We start from the raw sequence: 20629 nt of genomic DNA, 5'->3' as shown, positions 1-20629 counted from the left end.
TAACACTGTATATGACTAATAATGTATGTAATATATCACTGTCTAATAATGAACATAGTACAGTGGTGTAAAACTCTTGGATGTCTAAAATATGTTTGCCAAATTTTGTTGGTTATTGTCTAAGTTTAATTGTTGACGACAGAAGTCATAACACATACATGTATACATGGACACATTAGTTACTATACATCACTACATAGTGCAAGTAAATGAAGTGTTGTGCTGTATATCCTCCTCTAAACTTATAACTGTTCGTCTTGCTCTTTGCCAAGGGTATGACTTGTTTTGTCATGCAGTTATTAAAATTTGTATGTTTGTTATATGTATTATATATTTTATATATTTATATATATATATATATATATTTATTTTTTTTTCACATGTACAGTTTTGTAGTATGTTCAGTTTTGTACCACATGCATAAATGCCCAGATAAATAAATGCAGAGAAATGAAATTAACTTTGACATGTTAAAATAAAGTTATGTTTTATATACACAAGCTTTGTTGTTCTACTCTGTTGTTCTACTCCTCCTGATCTCCTAGATGAATGAATATAGGATGTATGAATAACATTTTACTATTACTGTTTTTGTATCAGTTATACAGTGTTATACTAATTTATAATGGGTCAGGAAAGAAAATATTTATTAATGACGAAAGCATCCATTAATTGAAAGAAAACAATACAAGCTACCAGACACTGAATCATGGTGGTATAAATTTAATGCAGTACTGCATATGGTAGATTGGAGGAGGCAGGCGCATCAAGGGGGACAACCGTTTGTGCGCACATGTCGTTAGGAGGCACCAGAGGGCGCTATATCACACCGGCCTGTGTTGTCTTTTTTTTTTGCGCCGGGATGAGCAGGTAAACAATGATGAAAAAGCGCGCTGTCTGAGGCTAGTCCTTTGTAAGGTGCTTTTGTAATGTGCCTTCCATGTGTGTTGAAGAGGGTAAACTGACTATACCAGGTAAATGAGACGGAGACTCCGGGAAGAGGATGTTTGTGTGTAGTTTGATGGTGGATGTTGCCGGCATCACATTTTCCCCTGACTGCCATTCTACATAGATATACCAAATGCCAAAGGAAGCTGAGTCCAGCGAGATGCTGTGACGCCAAGTCCCGTACTATATGACTCTGTGTTTTATATTTCTGACATGTCACAAGAGTAATATCGCCAATTCTTCTATTCTCTCACTCCAAAAAAAAAAAAAAAAAAAAACAGCATGCGGCCAGGATATCGCACAGGGCAATTCATTTTATGAGGTTATAATTGCCTAATATGGCATCAGAAGGGCAGGGGGTGGAACCACCGGTGAAGGGCACCTCATTGTTGAATATTTCGATTCTCAGACGTTTTTAAGGGCCTCGGTTCCTACGGTTGATCTCCACCCCACGTGCACACCACAGTACGTACCTAGCCCGAAAATTCAGTCTGAAGATGGCTTGTATTTACTGATATGTGGAGAACTCGGCCATCCCGGAAGGCATGTGCATCTGATCATCACGTTGTATCATAGTTACCTCAGGCCATCATTTAAAAGTTGTTTGTTGCGGGTAACAAACCCTGTTTTTTTGAAGTCGGGTCGGTCGGTCGGCATTTTTTTTTTGGAAAGTAAATTGAAAGTAATTCCCGGCCCGCATAATCTGAATGCTAAGTGAATTGTAGCGGGTCCAATTTTCGTCAGCTGCTTCAGGGCATACATTTCCGATTTTAAATGCCCTTTAAAAACTCAGATCTTTTCACAACCAAGTTCTTTCACACTGAAGTCAAATATTCCTTCTTGATTCTGGATCCAACATTAAATTTGAGTAAATTTACGAACTTTAAACCTAAACAACTGAAGTTGATTGAGTGAGTGCTTGGGGTTTAACGTCGTACTCAACAATTTTTCTGTCATATGACGACGAAGGAATCCATAGGGTGTATGTAATGTGTTTCCCTTGTTGCAGGACGGATTTCTGCCGCACCTTTATCTAGTGCTGCTTTACTGAGACGACTCACCGAAGGCAAGTAATTTGCCCCGCCCTAGCCATTAGACTGATATGGGTCAACCAGTGGTTGCACCATCCCCTTCATGCTGAACGACAAGCGAGGAAGTTACAACTTCCTCTTTTAAAGTCTTAGGTGTGAATCGACCCAGGATTGATCCTGAATCTACCACTCAACTGAAGTTGAAGGGCATCCATTGCTTTCACCACTGTGACGAAGGCACGCCAATTTGCTTTCGCCACACAGAAATTATTTTTTGCCAAAACTAATGTGGCCAACGGCTAGCCGAAGCCTAGCGACTAAGTAGATTATCCGAGTCTTATAATAAAATTGGGCTGTTTCTTCTTTTTTTTTTTTTTTAATAAGTTTTTTTTCTGTTTTTTCACGCAAAGGGTACTTTGATGTCCGGTAATCAGATGCTGAGAAGGGCTGGATTAGGCCCTGGTCATTTTAAAATTTTCTCTTTGTGCTGATAAGATTTGGTTGCAATATTTACAGCTCTGTTTTTCGTTACAATTGAAATAAAATTTACATACCACTCTCAAGGGCCTACATATGTAACATTATTCTCAAATGTATCAAGAGCCTGTAAAATTTGGTTAAAATAAATGGTGCATTTTCTTTTCCTTTGCTCTCATGTATAGTATAGTGGAAGGGCTTCACCTGACAGCTGGTAAGTATTAATGTGTGTGTTAATGTTGCTTTGTGACTCTTATTTTGCAGTGTTTCTGTAGATCTAGTGAGGAGTTGAATGCAGTGTTTTATGTACGTTATCTATTGTACTCTCCCCCATGTCTCTTTATTATTTTTTTGATGTTGTTTTATTTGGCTTTTGTGAACAGAATCATGCTTTTAATGAAAAAACAACCTGAAATTGTGAGAACAAAATGATACTGTTGTATTGTATACACAAAACTCTTGTCCAGAAAATGAGAATATCCATGTGTTTCGGATCAGTACAAATCTGTAGCCTTTATTCACTTATAATCATGACATTCTTTGTGTATACGTTTTTTTATGCTCTGGTGAGGCGTGCTTACAATGATGAAAGAAAATGACTTCACAGGCAATTAGTCTGCCAAATTAAATATAGTAAATGTCTGTCATCAGCTGTGTAATAACTTTTCTGGTTCAGCTGATATGCTGCATGTATTCTGATCAAGAGGCACATATCCCAGAATTCAATATTAAATAGGCCTATATATAGCATGGTCTTCATATTCCTAAATTTTGCTTGGTTTTATATGAAATAAATGATATTCATTGCTCATTTCCTTTATATTTGCTTGTTTTTGATTTGTTCATTTCTGTCAGTTCAGTATTCTGGCTTTTTACTTTGTTTCCTTTTCTACTCTGCTTTGTGTGATCATTGAAACTTGTTGATTACAACAGCTGGCAATGGCTTGTTTCATCTTTGTGTGAGCTGAATGGATCTTAGATGCATGCTTTATTTCTGCAAAAAACTTACGACTTTCAGCGTTCTCAAACAATTTATGATGTTTATTTATTTATTTGATTGGTGTTTTACGTGATATGCAACAATAATTCACTTCAGCCAGTATTATGGTGGGTGGAAACTGGACAGACCCGGGGGGAGGGGGAATCCGCGTCCACCTGCAGATAGCTGGCAGACTTTCCACTTATGACCGAAGTGGAAGCCGGATTGAGTTGGACTGGAACTCACAGCGACGGCATTGGTGAGAGGCTCCTGAATCAGTGCACCGCGCTGGCACGCTAACTACTCTGCCATGGACGCCTCGGTGTACAACTATATACATGTATTATACATTATTATACTGTACTTGATAATTGCAGCAAACTTGACAAGACATGGAATGCTGGATGTAGTGTTGTATGCAGTCATACAAAGGATACTAATACATGAATGAAAACATACAACCCTCATAACACATTAATGATACTAAATCTCCATTGTTGGTAGTTATTAATCGCATACTACATTTATAAGCAAATTTGATTATTTTAAAGTATTAAATATTAGATTTGTATTTCAGTATTCCCTTGCAAACAAATATTTGGTGCAAAACCACATTTTATAAAAGTCTTCATGTGTGTGAAATTTTCAAGCATTAACCATCCTTGTATTTGTTTGTTCGTAAGTTTCATTAGAATCTTTTAGAAATTACAAGAGTAATATATTAAAGCAAATTTTCACAGATTCCATTGACAGCACTCATAAGGTGGTTCAGGCAGTCATACCATTTATGTCAATGTCCGTGTGTACAGAACTTGCGATGTGGGTGAAATATGATTGTTGCATGGCGAAAAGTGTCAGTTATTAGCCAAGGCCACTACTGTGCTCTGGGTACCACCATCCATTTATGAAACTGACTGCTATTGTAAGAGTAATATATTCTTGAATAGGACATAAAACAGAATTGAGACTCTTACATGGAACAGAGATGTGACCTCTGTCTTAGTGTTAAAGCAATCCCTACATTATATGGCTAACCTAGCAGGCTGTCATGTATTGAATTATGTTAATGAATGTTGTAGAACATTGCACTTAGAGAGATAAAGTGAGGTATTGTTTAGGTCCCTGCTTTCTAAGATAATGGTTTATTCTTGTGTGTGAGTGGGATATGTAGGTGGGTGGAGGTTGAGAACAAACATAAACAACATGCTATATTTGGCCTAATAATGTAGGTGGAATTTACTTCGGTAGACATCACTTAAGTTAACTTCCAACATTGCCATAGTAGTGGGATTGGTAGGTAGCGCACTGTTTTGTCAGAATTTGCTAAAAAAATCTATTACCAGGCAATTAATGTTTTATGCAACATCTGCTGGTTTTTCCTGTTTCTTCAGGACTGGTAATTCTAGATGTTTTTTTTCTGAAATACATGAAGCATTTTTACTACAAAAGAATATCAGCTGACAAGCTCATCCAAGGCAAATCTTAAAAACATTGACTACTATTATATATGTATACAGTGACAGTTCAGTGTTGACGTGTCCTAGCAATCCCATGCAAATCCTTAATTGGCTCATCGTTACATAGCTTTAACACAGTTTCAGTTTCACATGATTTAGGCCTAGTTCAAAGTAGATGTATTTCACATGTAAAAGATTTACTTGACACTGTCAAAATCATTGCACATGAGAGTTTATCCCAGCTTAATTTCTGTCATAATTTTTGGCTCAACTATTATGTTACAGAACTATAAAGGACTGTTTATCTCAAATTAAAGCCCCCCACTTATGTGGCTATATATATATAGTTATGCTGCTTCTGTACCCCAAAATTGTCTCTGGCTCCGCTGAAAGAACTGTTTATCTCGGCTTAATTGATATCATGATCATATCAATCTAAAATGCCTCTATGTCTATATTAAAGACCAGAGCTTTCAGGGCCAATGTATCTCCTGGACCCTCCCCTAAACAGTTGAAAAGAAGATGATTGTTCTGATGTAGAGAATGGGTATAAGAAAAAACAAAGGAAACTTCAAATTTCTACATGGTATACCAACTGCAATTTCGTATTTTAGTTGAAATAGTATATACTAGTAGTTCCTCCTTCATGCACCCAAAAATTATTCAAGGCTTCGCTGAAAGGCCATTTTATCCTGCGCCCATATCATAAATTTAATTAAGATAATAGCCAGAGCGTTTATGGACTAGGTATTTCTTCTGCTTCAGTCTCCCCCACTCCCTTCCTCCCACCCTGACCCCTAGGAGAAACAATGAGCATTTAACTAGTCTTTTGAAGAATTTTTTGCAGACTTGCTGTGCATGCATAAAATCTGTACAGGCGTACATGTTAAAGGAAAATAGGATATTGGAATCCAGCAACATGCTTTTAAGCCTAGTTTATGATGAATTTTAAGCAGGATGTTTTATTACTACATTTGTTTGCTACTTCGTTTAACCTGTTTAGCATGGTTTTATTTTCATTGACTTAAACTTGGTTAATTATTCAAATCACATGCTTGATGTGGGCCTGTCATAATAGAAGCCATCTTAAGAAGGATGTGGACAGCACAGGTGTGGTCAGGAGTGGGTGAGAATAGTAAACAAAGTTGACCTCTTTTTGAAACTAGGTTAGTGAATCTATTATAATAAATGTAAAACCAAATCACAGACAACACCTTTTCATTTCACACTTGACCTACATCTATGAAGATTTCCTAGGTCTACATATTATTCACGATTAGAGAGTTTCCTTTTCTCAGCATGTGGTCATTGGTGCGTAGCATACATCAGAATAGTATAGATCTCTGTAATTCTGAAATGTATTGACAGAGTGAGGTACACCCACATGGCAAATAAACTTTATCAACCAATGACTTGAAATAATGCTGCAAAATGAGTATTTCTTTGTTGATCTAATATGTTGTGTAACAATTTAAATTATTTGAGATCACAACTAAATATAACTATGCCTAAGAAAAGATCTTAGGTCATGTGTACATTTACAGCATCCAAATATCAAGTGAACAGTGAGAATGTACCCCACACAGGTCACAACAATAGTGAAGATGTTGGGCTACACCACACAAGTGAACATTGAGTGAGTGAGTGCTTGGCGTTTAACCAAGTGAACAGTGAGAATGTCCCCCACACAGGTTACAATAATAGTGAAGATGTAGACCCACACCACATAGGTCACAACAACAGTGAAGGTGTACAGCACACAGGTCACAGAAAATATTGAAGACCTACACCACACAGGTTACAACAATAATGAAGATGTAGGCCCACACCACACAGGTCACAACACCAGTGAAGACCTACACCACACAGGTTACAACAATATTGAAGATGTAGGCCCACACCACACAGGTCACAACACCAGTGAAGACCTACACCACACAGGTTACAACAATATTGAAGATGTAGGCCCACACCACACAGGTCACAACACCAGTGAAGATCTACACCACACAGGTTACAACTATATTGAAGATGTAGGCCTATGCCACACATGTCAAAACAGTAGTGAAGATGTTGGCCTACACCACATAGGTCACAACACCAGTGAAGACATACACCACACAGGTCACAGAAATAGTGAAGATGTACACCACACAGGTTACAACAGTAGTGAAGATGTACACCACACAGGTCACAGAAATAGTGAAGACATACACCACACAGGTTACAACAGTAGTGAAGATGTACGCCACACAGGTCACAACAATAGTGAAGAAGTTCAGCACACAGGACACAAGGATACTTACACAGCACAGGACATGAATACTGTGTGTGTGTGCAGAGTAGGCCTACAATTACAGCAGGCACATCACAGGTCACATGTATTTGTGTCATTTTACACACTAATGCACATTGTTACAGATTTTGATACATGTAGACACATGAAGTTGAAAGTATACAGACAGAGCATTGTGTGTATATGGTTGAGCAGTTTTAATTGTGAATGGATATATTCCTCAGTCACTGGATACTGACTGAAGACAAGTCAGGCTTACTTACTCACACTGGAGCATGTGTGGGGAACAGATCTAGTGTTTGTTGTTCTGCATTTTCGTAGTGAACAGAATATGTATGAATGTCATTAATGAAATAAATTATCTTGTATTAAATATTGCATTTCTGTCTAAATTAGAACAGTCCGTGGATATAGTTGCTATGCATGCCTTTTTCCATTCACACCTACAGGCAAACATAGCTTCATGTATGATTGGTTTTCTCCACACTCGGTACCTGTCTGTGCTTTATGGCCAGCTGCACTGTAAATTCTATACACCTTGGTTATCCAGTAAGAACATACAGGGAACAGATGGCTTGTTGAGACTTGCAGAATTTGAAGAGGTACATGGTTGATAAAGCCATGTACCTTTATCGGTGAATTCAGGTTGTACAGTTACAAAGTAATAAAGAAACAGGTTAGTGTCCATTGGTAGTACTCTCCTGCACAATACACAAGACTTCAGGAAGTGTACCTGATGACTGCTTGTTACAAAGCTTGGGATAATACCTTCACCACACCAGACACATCATCAGCCAAAAGATCAAAGGCAAGATATTTCTATTTATATAGAAAGTTTTCACTAAAATGTGTACATGCTTTTGAATTCCCCAGAGGAGAATTACAACACTGTAACTGTGATTATAGGAGTGGGTCTTGGAAAGATGTACCTGATACTCTGAGGGGCAGGCCTGTCAGCTGTTGGAACAAAATTAACTTATTCAGGTAAGTGTAGCTATAGTTCAGCTTAGGTGAAGGTAAATATGTATGGCAGAAACACAAGAAAATGTGAAATATATTTACTGAAAATGAGCAGATATACCAAGAAGTGATTCTATATTTCTGCGCATGAAGCAAAACACCTTGTGGCTTGTTAAGTTTTCAGCACTTTCTCGCAAATCATGCAAAGTATTTTGTACACTCCATTAGACCCACATGCCACTGACCGGGTCTCCACAAACGCCACTCACCCACAAACCATTAGTTTGATTGATGTGAATCCAGCCACTGACCATATGCCTCTATGCATTTACATTCCATCCACAGATCTCTTGTCTTGCACGTATGCCAGTTCATAGACCATTCTGCTGTACTGTACCTTTGTCTTCCCATTCATAGGCCATCATTTAAAATACATCCTTAGCTTCATGTATAGTGCCATCCTTGGTTCCATCCATGATCTTCCGTTCCTGTTTCCATCCAGGGTGCTATCACTAGTCAATGGTGCCATCCCTATCCATGGTCCTAACATTAGTTCCATCCTTTCTGCTATCCCTAGTTCCAGAGTGCCATCCCTAATTTCATCCATACTGCCGTCCGTAGTTTCATCCATGGTGCCATCCCTAGTTCCATCCATGGTAGCCCTATGGCTCCATCCATATTCCATCCCTATTTCCATCCGTGGTGCCATCACTAGATCTGTCCATGGTGCCATTCTTAGCCATGGTCCTAACCTTAGTTATATCCATGTCCATTCCCTAGTCCCAATCCCTAGCTCCATCCATTTCTTTATCCCTAGTTCCATTCATTGTGCCATCTCTAGCTTCATCCATACTGCCATCCCTAGTTCCACCCATGGTGCGATCCCTAATTTCATCCATAGTGCCATCCGTGTTGCCACCTCTAGTTCCACCCATGGTGCCATCCCTAGTTCCATCCATGGCCCTAACCCTTTAGTTTCGTGCGTGTCCCATCCCAAGTTTGAATTCATCCATAGTACCATTTTATGGATATGGGGGTAAACACGCCAGCTTGGCACAGTGGCCCAGGAGCCTCTCACCAATGCAGTTGCTCATGCTGGCTAATACTCTCTGGTCGTACGTGGGAAGGTTTGCCAGGAAACTGCGGATGGCCATGGGTTTCCCTGGTTTCCTCCCACCATAATGCTGGTCGCCATCATGTGAGTGAAATATTCTTGAGTATGGTGTAAAACATCAATCAAATATATTAATAAATAAATTATAATGCCATTTCAAATTGCACCCATGGTGCCATCTTAAAGACTACCCATAGACTATAAGACCCATAGTTAGTTTTCCATCCGTGGTGCCAGCACTAGCTCTGTCCATGGTGCAATCCCTAGCCATAGTCCTAACACTAGTTCCATCCAGGTTCCACCCTTAGTTTCATCCACAGTGCCATGCATGTTGCCTTCCCTAATTCCACCCAAGGTGTAATCCTTTGTTCCATCCATCGTCCTAGCCCTATAGTTTCATGCATGTCCCATTCCTAGTTTCAATTCATTCATAGTGCCATCTCTTAGTTCCATCCATGATGCTATCTGTGGTTTCATCCATGGTGCCTTCTTAAAGACTATCCATAGACTGTTGATCTCATACATCCACAAGATAATCTATAATCCATTGGTCCCATCCATTGGTTTCATATATATCTCAGATCACCTATAGATCACTGGTCCTGTCCAACAGGACTGGGAAAAACACGGCTTCATTATAACAGCCATCTTGTCTCACAATTCAGACATTTATAGGTAAATACTAGACTTAATTCTGATGGGCCACTTTTTACTGATATTGACCTTATACTCAGGAGTTGCTTCCATATGTCTAATAGCTTTTACACATCTCACTTGTAAAATGAGTATGCATGCTGTTTTCTTATACCTGCAACTCTCATTGTGTCCATCTGGACACTGAGGACACTTTCAGAAGAGAAGACTCTATTGGATATTATGTGTTATCAAAACTATGTGAGTCTATTGACTACATTGCTTCTGAATTTGTGTTCAATGCACATTTACTGGTACATGTATGTAAAAATATTGACTTTATTAATTTCAGCATAAGGGTAAGTGATAAGAGATAACACTAACAAAAGTGAAAATCAGATGTATATGAATATATTGTAAAGTGTGGTGACAGTATAGCATGATGCAGGCATTGGCCAGTAGAAATGATGTCACAGCCATGTAATCTGTGAAACAATGGTTGCCTGTAAAGCTGTATACATTCAGTTCAGGCCACATGTCAGAAAGTGTGGCGAACACATGTACTGAGAAACAGCAAGTGTCTGGTAGAGAAGTGTCTCTGCCTTAGTGCCTTATCAGCTCAGGAGGCCTTATGTAAGCGTAAACATGGATCCATATCGCCTAGGGCAATGCTATCTATAGTGAGCCAAGTAAGTCAGTCAAGCTGAACAGACATCTGCCTTGTAAATAATTACCCACTTCGCAGTTAAAGGAAAGAGTATAGTTTGCAGCAGGTTTTTTTTTTGAAGGCGGAATATATTTTCTTACGTAGAATTTGTTTTCTCACAAATAAGTCAGTTAGATCTATACATGTAGCTCTGCTTTAGTTGTTATCAAATTCAGAACTTTAGGATGAGGGAGAACATGCTTGTTATTGAAGGTGGGGCTATGGATGGGATGGGAACTTTGCAAATTCCCCACGATACTCCTATGGGGTCTACATTTGATCCAGTGGGAGGCCTTCTGTACGAGCAAACAAAACATGGATCAGACGTATGTGATGTTTCCCTGCTTTATGGTGGCCAGGTGAGTCCACACATGTATTTCCTTAACAAGTAATAATGAACAGTTTTAGAGCCATAAAGAAAAAAAATGAACAAAAGAGTGATAATTAGATTGACATATCTCTACTTCATCTTTTATACTTCTTTCATCTGATAATGCTTACTTTCTTGTGAATTTGAGCACTAAATACATTATGGGAAAGAAAATTCTGCTGCATGGTGTAATGAAATTATATCTGCTGTATGGTGTAATGAAATTATATCTGCTGCAAGGTGTAATGAAATGGTATCTGCTGCATGGTGTAATGAAATGGTGTCTGCTGCATGGTGTAATGAAATGGTATCTGCTGCATGGTCGATGAAATTGTATTTGCTGCGTGGTGTCATGAAATTGTATTTGCTGCATGGTGTCATGAAATTGTATGTGCTGCATAGTGTAATGAAATTGTATCTGCTGCATGGTGTCATGAAATTATATCTGCTGCATGGTGCAATGAAATTGTGTATGCGGCATGGTGGAATAAAATTGTATCTGCTGCATGGTGCTGTGAAATTGTGTGCTGCATGGTGTTATGAAATTGTATCTGCTGTATAGTGCAATGAAATTGTGTATGCGGCATGGTGGAATGAAATTTGATCTGCTGCCTGGTGTAATGAAATTGTGTCTGCTACATGGTGTCATGAAATTCTGTCTGCTGCATGGTGTCATGAAATTGTATGTGCTGCATGGTGTCATGAAATTGTATCTGCTGCATAGTGTAATGAAATTGTATCTGCTGCATAGTGTAATGAAATTGTGTCTGTGGCATGGTGTCATGAAATTATATCTGCTGCTTGGTGTCATGAAATTGTACCTGCTGCATGGTGTCATGAAATTGTATCTGCTGCATGGTGTCATGAAATTGTGTCTGAGGCATGGTGTAATGAAATTGTATCTGCTGCATGTATATGTGATCACTGTTGATAATGAGGTTTAATGAGCTCTGAAACTGAGAGTAGTAATAAGTGTGTCTGTTCAGAGCATACAGTATCTACTTTATTTTGATGTATTTTACAGGAACAACGGGTACACAAGTGTGTGTTGATGACTTCACATTATTTCCATGCTCTTTATGAATCAGGCCTGCTGGAAAAAGATGAAGGTTTGTCATCAAACCCTCTGCCCACTTTCACCAAAAAATCTTAATTCAGTTGTTCAAGTTTTCTTGAAAATCATGTGGCATTGTGGTGTTAAAACTTAGATGTCATTTCATGAAAAAGAAAAACACATGTAGGCTTGCAAGAAATTTGATTAATGAAGTTTTACTGAAATGAATAGTAATTTACTCTGGATTGCAACCTTTCACATCACATCGGTATCCCAAATGAAGAGCTGGTTGATGGAAATATGTTTCACCCAGTGGATAAATAGTTTATCACTGAATCATTCAATCCTGTGTACATGTACGTATGATATGAGAATACCTCTGAGTTTTGGGACTTTGGGACTTTGGGATTCAAAAAGGCTTCTAGTTATATTCCCCTTTGAAGCATACATGTAATACATATACCGATTTTTAATACTCCAAAGTACAGTCAACAATACATGAATAATAATAAAAGATTTGATACACTGATTGCATCAGCATCAGTATCATTACATCTGTATCAAAGATTTGAAACCAGCAAAAATTCTCTAGTAATTTTCAGTTGGAAATCATATATACAGGTGCACAGAGGATTGACTGAAAATGCATTTAAAAAAAAATTAAAAGTTATAAAATATTGCTTTTGGTGCTGAAACTTATACATTTTCAGACCTGGACGAAACTATAAGTCATATGCAGCAAATATTCAAGTTAATGCTTGAAAAGTATACATGTATACATATTTAGTCAATTTTTTCTTGCCATTTTCGTGATATTTTCCTGACTGATTTCAAAATGTGTTGCCTGAGATTTTTTACTTGGTCATACTGGAAGAGTACAAGCTTATCTCCAAAATTTTTGTTTTTATTTTCAAATTTGTTGTTTTTAACCAATCTGTACACAAGAGTATGTTTGGTGGAACAGCAAGTTTATCCTGAAACTCTGACCAGACTCATACGTGACCTGTACTATGTTAAAGGCACTAAAAAGTAAATACTGGTATACTATCAGCCCTTTTTTTCTCACTATAAATAATCTGCAGTGAAGCTTAAATTTACTGTAGGCTATATAAACATGAGAGCATGAGGTTAATGTTATTATATTCATGCAGTCACTTACCAGGGAATATAATAAATACATGTATATATGATATGGAAGCACCTCTGAGTGGGTCCATCTTGACCTTTTCCTTCCCCATAGGTTTTGGGATTAGCTGTCTTCCTTGTTTGTATTACCTACCTTGAACTCTCCCCAGGTAAGGTGACCATCAATGTGGGCTCACCTGCAGCCATCCAAGCAGCCATAAAGTTCCTATACCTGAGGCATGTGGATGTGAGCCTGGAGAATGTGGAGGGGCTCATGGAGGTGGCGGACTACCTGCAAATTTCACAGATGAAAGAGCAGTGCACCGAGTTCTTAGCCAGGTTGTCTGTGGGGCCAGAAAATTGTGTGACACTGTGTCTGATAGGAGGTCAGTATAACTATGAGAAGCTGTACCAGGTGGGCTACGACTACTTGATTGCCCATTTACCAGATGTCCTGCAGCATGACCAGATGCTGTGCCTGGGTGTGGACTCTGTGTTGGACATACTGAGGGACCACACACTTCTGTATGTGCCCGCGGATGCCCTCTTCTCCTTCCTCACCCATTGGGTGGAACATGACCTGGACCAGAGACTGCCTCATTTGCCAGAGCTGTTTGACAGCCTGGACCTGGAGAGATTCACTGAGGAAGGCTACCACAAGCTTGTCAGTTGCCATGTGCTCATTAACATGTTCCCTCAGTGTCGGGACAAGGTGTTCAAGTTCAGCACAAAGCTGCAGGCTGGAAATGCCAGGCTAAATGGGAATGAGAAGCTGGTGTTTCTAATGGCAGGTCATGAAGCAGAGCCACACCTGCTACTAACTGATCGTGGACGGAACGTGGAGGCTGTTGGCACCAGGAGACTGTTGGGTTTCCTGCCCTGGGAAAAGCGCTGGCTAGAATTACCTCCCCTCCCCATCAAAGCCAGCAGTCTTGCCTTACTGACTGGTCTACCCAAAAGCATCTATGCTACTGAGTCAAGGCCTTTGAAAAACACTGAGAACATGCAACAGCTATACAAGTATGATATCACACACAAAAGTTGGCTTGATGTACGTGCTCTGATACCATACTATGAAAAGGGCAAAGGGTTTCAGGTGCTATCCCTGCAGCAGTGTGGTGGCAGGATCTATGCTATAGCCAGGTCCACATCCAGTCTCTCCAAAGGTCATGCCCTCAACCTGTATTTATTGGAGGAAGGAACCCTTCCGGAAATGGTCTGGCTGAAGGAGCTGGTGCCATTTGGCATTCATGTACACCCGTCCAAGATAAAGGTGGTTATTGTTGATGATCGATACATCTGTACAGCCATAGACAAATCTGAGCAAGGTGACCAGGAAATGATGCTTTTGGTTTATGACTTTGAGACTGGTGAAGTGGAAAACTGCTCCAGAGGTTCTCTTTCACTTTTGATGATGTTTGCCAGAGAAGGAGAAATTGTGTTGGCTGAGCCAGGGGTGGGTTATGCCAAAATTTTAACCCTGGGTTCTAAAGCGTGGAGAACAGATTGTCACCTTGGAATTCCAGACCTGCCTGAATCTGTGGATCGTTCTGGGTACAGTTACTTTTATGAGGATGACAAACTGTTCCTGTTTGGAGGAAGTGTAACTGACAGAAAGACCTACATGAAATCCACACTGATGTATGACTTCAATGGGCAAAACTGGGAAAGTTTAGGCTTGTCACCCAGTAGAGTGATAAACACAAGCTCAACTGTCGTCAAGGTTGGCACCGAAGCTGTAAGCTGCCACATAAACTGCCCTCACTGCCGGTTCACAGGGCTTAAACGGATGGCAGAGTATGAGATTCTTCCCTCACCTGTGTCCAGTGTCACACAACATGATGAGCTAGTGGAAGACGGCTGGGAGTCTGAGCTGGAGGACTACGGTGATGAGGGCATGAATGAAGGTGAAGACAGGCTTAACACTGTCCAGGTCCAAGTCCAGAATGAACAACTAGGTTGAGCTTTGTTAAGGAGCATTTTAAAGTGATTCTTCTGTAGGTACAAGTTCATGTCCTATCTTGAGTCTTGGATGCAGTATGTTGCTGATAAACCATATTTGTTGAGCTCCAGGAAACGGGTCCTATTCCTCACACCCATGCCTACTATTGGTCAAATGACCTTCAGTTCTTACCTTGAGTTCTTGTGGCAGATCTCCTTCTGAATGCCCATCTGTGAAAGCACATTTAGATTTCTGGATGTTTCCTGCATAAAACAAGTTAAAGTCCTTGTACAATCTTCCTTACATGATTGAGAAAGATGCGATGATGAGTGGATGTTTTGTCTCTTCAAACAGATGGAGAGTGGACTCCTCACAGCACTGGTAAATGAACGGTCCAGGTATTGGGCATTTCAGTACGGAAACATACACTGTTTGGAAAAGTTTTTTTATCTTCTTTGGTGACAAGTCAGTCTGTATGTGTACTTTATTGTATTTATAATGTTCATTGCATTTTCTTGTATTATTTATTTGGCATATTATTTACAACTTTAAAGATCTTTTAATATATTTACCTTTTTTTTTCATTTTTGATTTCATCTGCTGAAAAGTGCTTTATTTGTCATTGAAGACAAGGTTTTGAAAAAGATGCAGATTTTTATGTTTTAATATTTATTTGGCTACAAGCAGATGCTGGTGTGTTCTTAAAGAATTTATGACTAGTTGTTGTTTATATTACTTTTTGGTGAATCCATTGCTAATAAGTGAGTGATTTTAATCGATGATTGTATTCAAGGTCAAGATAAGTTCTTAACAAGTGTATAAAAGATTTTGAAATAAAATTTCGGTCATTCATTGTAGGATTCATGATGTTTGTTTTGTAGTTTGTACTTAGTGTTTGGCAGTGAGTAGCCTGCACATAACCTGCATGTGCCATTTATTTCTTCAAAATTTTTTACCATTTTCAGCACAGTTTCCCTTTGATGTCAGTTTGCTAAGCTTTCACAAGAGGCGGGTGTCGGGTTTGAGAAACCAGTAGAGAGAAGCATGATAGCACAGTGTTTGTGTTGCACAAGAGCGGTTGATTGATCATAATGGGTAATAAAAGGTATGAACAGAGAGAGAATACCCGTAACAATTCAGACATCTCCCTCTTATAAAAGATATTCATATATCAACATCAGTGTTTGACATCACAGTTCAAAAATATGATCCTTTTCTGTGGTGTATATACATACAGTTGCTGTACTGCTGGATAACACGTGGCACACTTCTCTGTGTTAACATAATACTGACACGCTCTGCATGTAATGTGGACAATAAATTAAGGATATGAAAAACATACAAAGAGTTTAATTTATTTATTTATTGGATTGGTGTTTTACGCCCTATTTAGGAATATTTCACTTACACATGTACGACAGCGGCCAGCATTATTGGTGGGAGGAAACTCGGCAGAGCCTGGTGGAAACCCATGATCACCCGCAGGATGCTGACAGACCTTCCCACGAACAGCTGGAGAGGAAAACAGCATGAGCTGGACTTGAACCAAAGAGTTTAGTGTATTGATTGTAATAATCAGGTTTGAATTTATTGGCCGCTGTTGCAGTCAGCTATTGTATGAATTTACAATGGCAAATGTGCTGATCATGTTAAAAGCTGTTAAATTTGCGACATACTATTTCACAGCAAAATGAGAACGGTGATATGACAAGCTTTCCTGAAAATCCTCAAGATCTTTAACCAGTTTTTCCTTCAGGATATGATATACTTTATATTTACCTGAGGCCAGTTGTTCAAAAGGGCATTAAAAGGTTAAGCCAGGCCTGAATCTTTATACCAGTTCTGTACCAATTAGACTTTAGTCCGGACTAAAGTTATGATATAATAGCTTTATCATTTGTGGATGTAAGCTTACATGAAGAATTTTACACCAATTATCAGTATGAGCACTTCACAAAAAACAAGCCGTGTGCGACACAAACGAGTTCTGATCAAACTAAAAGAAAAAACCAAAAATGTCTCTTTCCTGTGTCCAAAGGTCAACGAACTCTTAACTGCCTTGTTATCATAAGTATCAAGTTCAGGAGATACACCGATAGTAAGATTTTTCTGCCCATGGAAATTGATTTTTATATTAAAAATCACTGAAAACTATTTGACTGCTGTTTAACGCTATATTCAAGGAAAGATTTCACTCCTATGATGGTGGTCAGTATTATGTTTGGAGGAATCCGGAGTGCCCTGCCAGGGTAATCCACCAACCCCTGGACAAGATACAGACCAACTTTCCCACATCTGATGTATTGATATACACACCATACTGGTGGAAGAGAAGTGATCTTCAGTGATCGTTAGTCTGTGCACTGGGCCAAGTATGATCACGGCTTATTGTCACCAAGACCCCTCACAAGCAGTGCAAGTGAGGGAATACAAATTTTCTATAGTGAGTCTGATCATGGATGTTCAGCAGTCATGGTAGCTCTCTTAAAACTGCTGAATGGTCTACATGCATTATTTTAAAACCTGAGAAGCTGTGCTTCACTTCTACCCAAAAAGATGACCCAAGCATCAAGCCAACGAATGAAGATATACCTCAAAAGGTGGGGATTTCTTAGCTTCAAGGCAACTTGGGTTACATGCAACCCAGTAGTTCTGGAAATGCTGCATGCACAAGGTTAATCATAACCTGCTAAAATTACCAATTCCTGACAGATAGGCATCAAAAGTGATCAGTTCTTGATGTCACAAAAATTCACCAAATTTGGTGATGATTTGCCAATTTGTTCTGAAGATAATACAAGACACCAGACAACATAAAAACACAATTGTCTCTACAACAAGACACTATCCTTTCTGAACAGTTCTAGAAGAATAACAAATCACTGCCAACAGTATTTAAAATCACTGATATTTTTTTCTCTCGGATAAAATATAATTCACAATTAAACAGCTGGAACATGACATTGGGATGACTGGTAAAAAGAAGCAATTATTTCAAAACATGAAAAAATGGTAACAACATGTAAAAGACTCAAATACCGTAGTAGGGGGAAGGAGGGTTCTGGCGCACCCTCCCCTTGGTAAATAGAGGCCCCCAGCCCCTATTCCCGGCGAGGTCCAGAAGTTCTAGTAAACACACTATAGGTTCTGGACCACCCCCTCCTTGGGGCCCTCCCCATAACAAATAGAGGCCCCCAGCCCCCTTTCCCAGCTCCACCATACCCCCCCCCCCCCCCTTAGGCGCCTCCCCAGCCAAGGCATACACGCTTATTTACAAGTCTCGCCTACACACACATTGATATGAGGCGACCTAGTTGGCATTTAATTGGCGCATCCACAGATAATTATTCCGTTCAACACGGCTACCCGCCGAAGCCGACGCTGGCCCCGCCATGCCCGGGCCGCGAGTTTTCCCGGCGCGGGCCATTGGATGATAATTCTGTTCTGGTTATAGACCGCCGCGCGCCATGGACAGCCCCTGCCTCGCAGTGATGATCGTCCTGATCGTGCTCCTTCTGTATTTCTTCCCCCCCACCCCCAGATTCATCTTTGCGGGCGCCTCCGTGTTCGCCCTCATGGCCCTTGGGTACGCCGCGGGTGCCCTGCTACGGACACCCCGTGGGCCCAGCGACGCGGCAGTCTACGGCGGCGCTAGTCGGGCTCGGAGTAAGAGGCGCATTCTCCACCAGAGCCGTGCGTCCACAAAGGGCAAAAACGGACGCGGGGTTGTCGGCCGTGGCGCGGCCCGCGCGCCAAAACGACGCGGCTGGCGTACCCCCCTGACGGGCATGGGGGGGGGGGGGGGGCGGCCCGACCTTGCAACCAGCAGGGACAAACCTGGGGCTGACATGGATCTAGCGAAGCTTGGCACATACATCATCACCACCCCCGGTTCGGATCTGGCGGGTGGAGAAGCGTTGGCGGGATCTCTGCCAGCCCCTCTCGAGACCGCGGAGGTGCCGCCGCCACCGCATGTCTGACTGCTGCCGGCACGCGCGATCCGCCCACCGCGCAACTCTGATGTCTTTGAATAGGCACGGGCAGGACAATGGAGCGCAGGTGGCTGCTGGCCGGGAATAGGGGCTGGGGGCCTCTATTTACCAAGGGGAGGGTGCGCCAGAACCCTCCTTCCCCCTACTACTAATACAGATATTGATGTAACCAAGACTACAGTCCTGATATATCTGTAAGAAGGAAATATAAAACAATGATGTACCATACTAATCAATATCTCTTGACACAAGTTGTCTGCATGCATGTGTTAATACTATTGTATGTTTCAAAGGCTTCTGTAAGTTGAACAGACATTATGTTCACTGTCACTTGGAAAAACTTTGAACTTATTGAATAAATTTCAACTGTATTAATGCAGGGTACATGTAACTTATTGGAATAATCAACACAATAACTGTAGTTTGGAAACAATATCACAGTTGATGAATGTAAACAAAACATTATGTCTTCAGACATACAATATAACATCACAAAGCTGTAGAACCTTGATCACAAACAAGTGTCCTACAAAGGGAGACTTTCCAGCTTTAATTGTCCCTGAATCTGATGACATCATAAAGCTCGTCAAACAAAACACTTAAAACAGTAGTAAATAAAGAAATTATAACTATAAGATTTAACATGTTATTTTCAGTATGTTTTGCAGAAATGAATGAAATCAATGATAGGGGTACTTGTAGTATATGTTATTACTGTTGACCATATGTATATGTACATGTATAGGTATCACATCATTCTATGGTGACATGAAAAATTGGGCAACTCACGTGGAGCATATACATGTATACCATATAATTGACAGTGTAAATTACAACAGAAAGTGGGTGTAACACAGTCCCATTGGGTTTAACAGCCGTGTATGTCTGCAACTCATTTCCAGTCAGCTGGTTTATAAATCAGAAATTTGAATGATTCATTCAACTGGTCATTCCTATGACCAATGCCTATGGCCCTGAATGCCAAATCTGGAATCCCTGCGGGAAAGCGTGTCATTACTATTGAAATCACGTCATTGAAACTCGCCAAGCTCAGTCAATTTTTAAATAAGAACATAGCTCCCCTCAATATGAACCTGCATAACAAATAAGAAATCTTAAATCTGAAGTGATGTGATCCATGTCATTCATCAGGCAGACAGATGGACATTGTGCATGACACAAGCCCTTTAGCACAACAGGCTGATGGGATAAAAAGTAGAGCTCTTCGGGCAGGATTTTTATACTGTAGAATTTAACAAGTGGTGGTACATGTATTTAGGAAGTTCAATTTCATTGTTAACAAACAACAAAGGTCATCCACAGCAAAAGCTCTGTAAATTTTTACATGTTATTCACAGCCTTCATCAACAAATACATGGACTTATAACAGATTTTCTGGCTGTAGACATACCACAAGACAACCCCAAGGAGGTCAGCAAAAATCTGGTATTTCTAATACAGCATTCTTTTATTACATAAGATTCTCTCAAGCTTAAAACAGCTGTAAAGACATTTTTACTGTGCACTGGATAGCATGAAAACTGA

The 20629-nt window shown here is 40.0% G+C and overlaps 1 protein-coding gene across 6 annotated transcripts; it reads left to right on the top strand.

The window, feature by feature from the left end:
• The first annotated feature begins 874 nt into the window (after window positions 1–874).
• Window positions 875–16415, top strand: LOC135472795 (uncharacterized). Of its 6 annotated transcripts, none has more exons than XM_064752479.1 (6): window positions 875–1413; window positions 2642–2670; window positions 8062–8172; window positions 10815–10960; window positions 11996–12080; window positions 13321–16415. In XM_064752479.1, the coding sequence occupies exons 4-6, from the start codon at window positions 10823–10825 to the stop codon at window positions 15111–15113; spliced, it is 2016 nt and encodes a 671-aa protein (XP_064608549.1). In that variant the 5' UTR covers window positions 875–1413; window positions 2642–2670; window positions 8062–8172; window positions 10815–10822; the 3' UTR covers window positions 15114–16415. The 6 variants fall into 6 exon arrangements, with proteins under 6 accessions (XP_064608549.1, XP_064608540.1, XP_064608573.1 ...); XM_064752470.1 differs by having other exon boundaries at window positions 876–974; XM_064752503.1 differs by having other exon boundaries at window positions 907–974; window positions 8095–8172.
• The last annotated feature ends 4214 nt before the right edge of the window (window positions 16416–20629 follow it).

Source organism: Liolophura sinensis, chromosome 1 (genome assembly GCF_032854445.1).
Source record: "Liolophura sinensis isolate JHLJ2023 chromosome 1, CUHK_Ljap_v2, whole genome shotgun sequence".
NCBI lineage: Eukaryota > Metazoa > Mollusca > Polyplacophora > Chitonida > Chitonidae > Liolophura > Liolophura sinensis.
The sequence above is the reverse complement of the archived record's forward strand: the minus strand, read 5'-3'. Positions and strand labels throughout refer to the sequence as shown.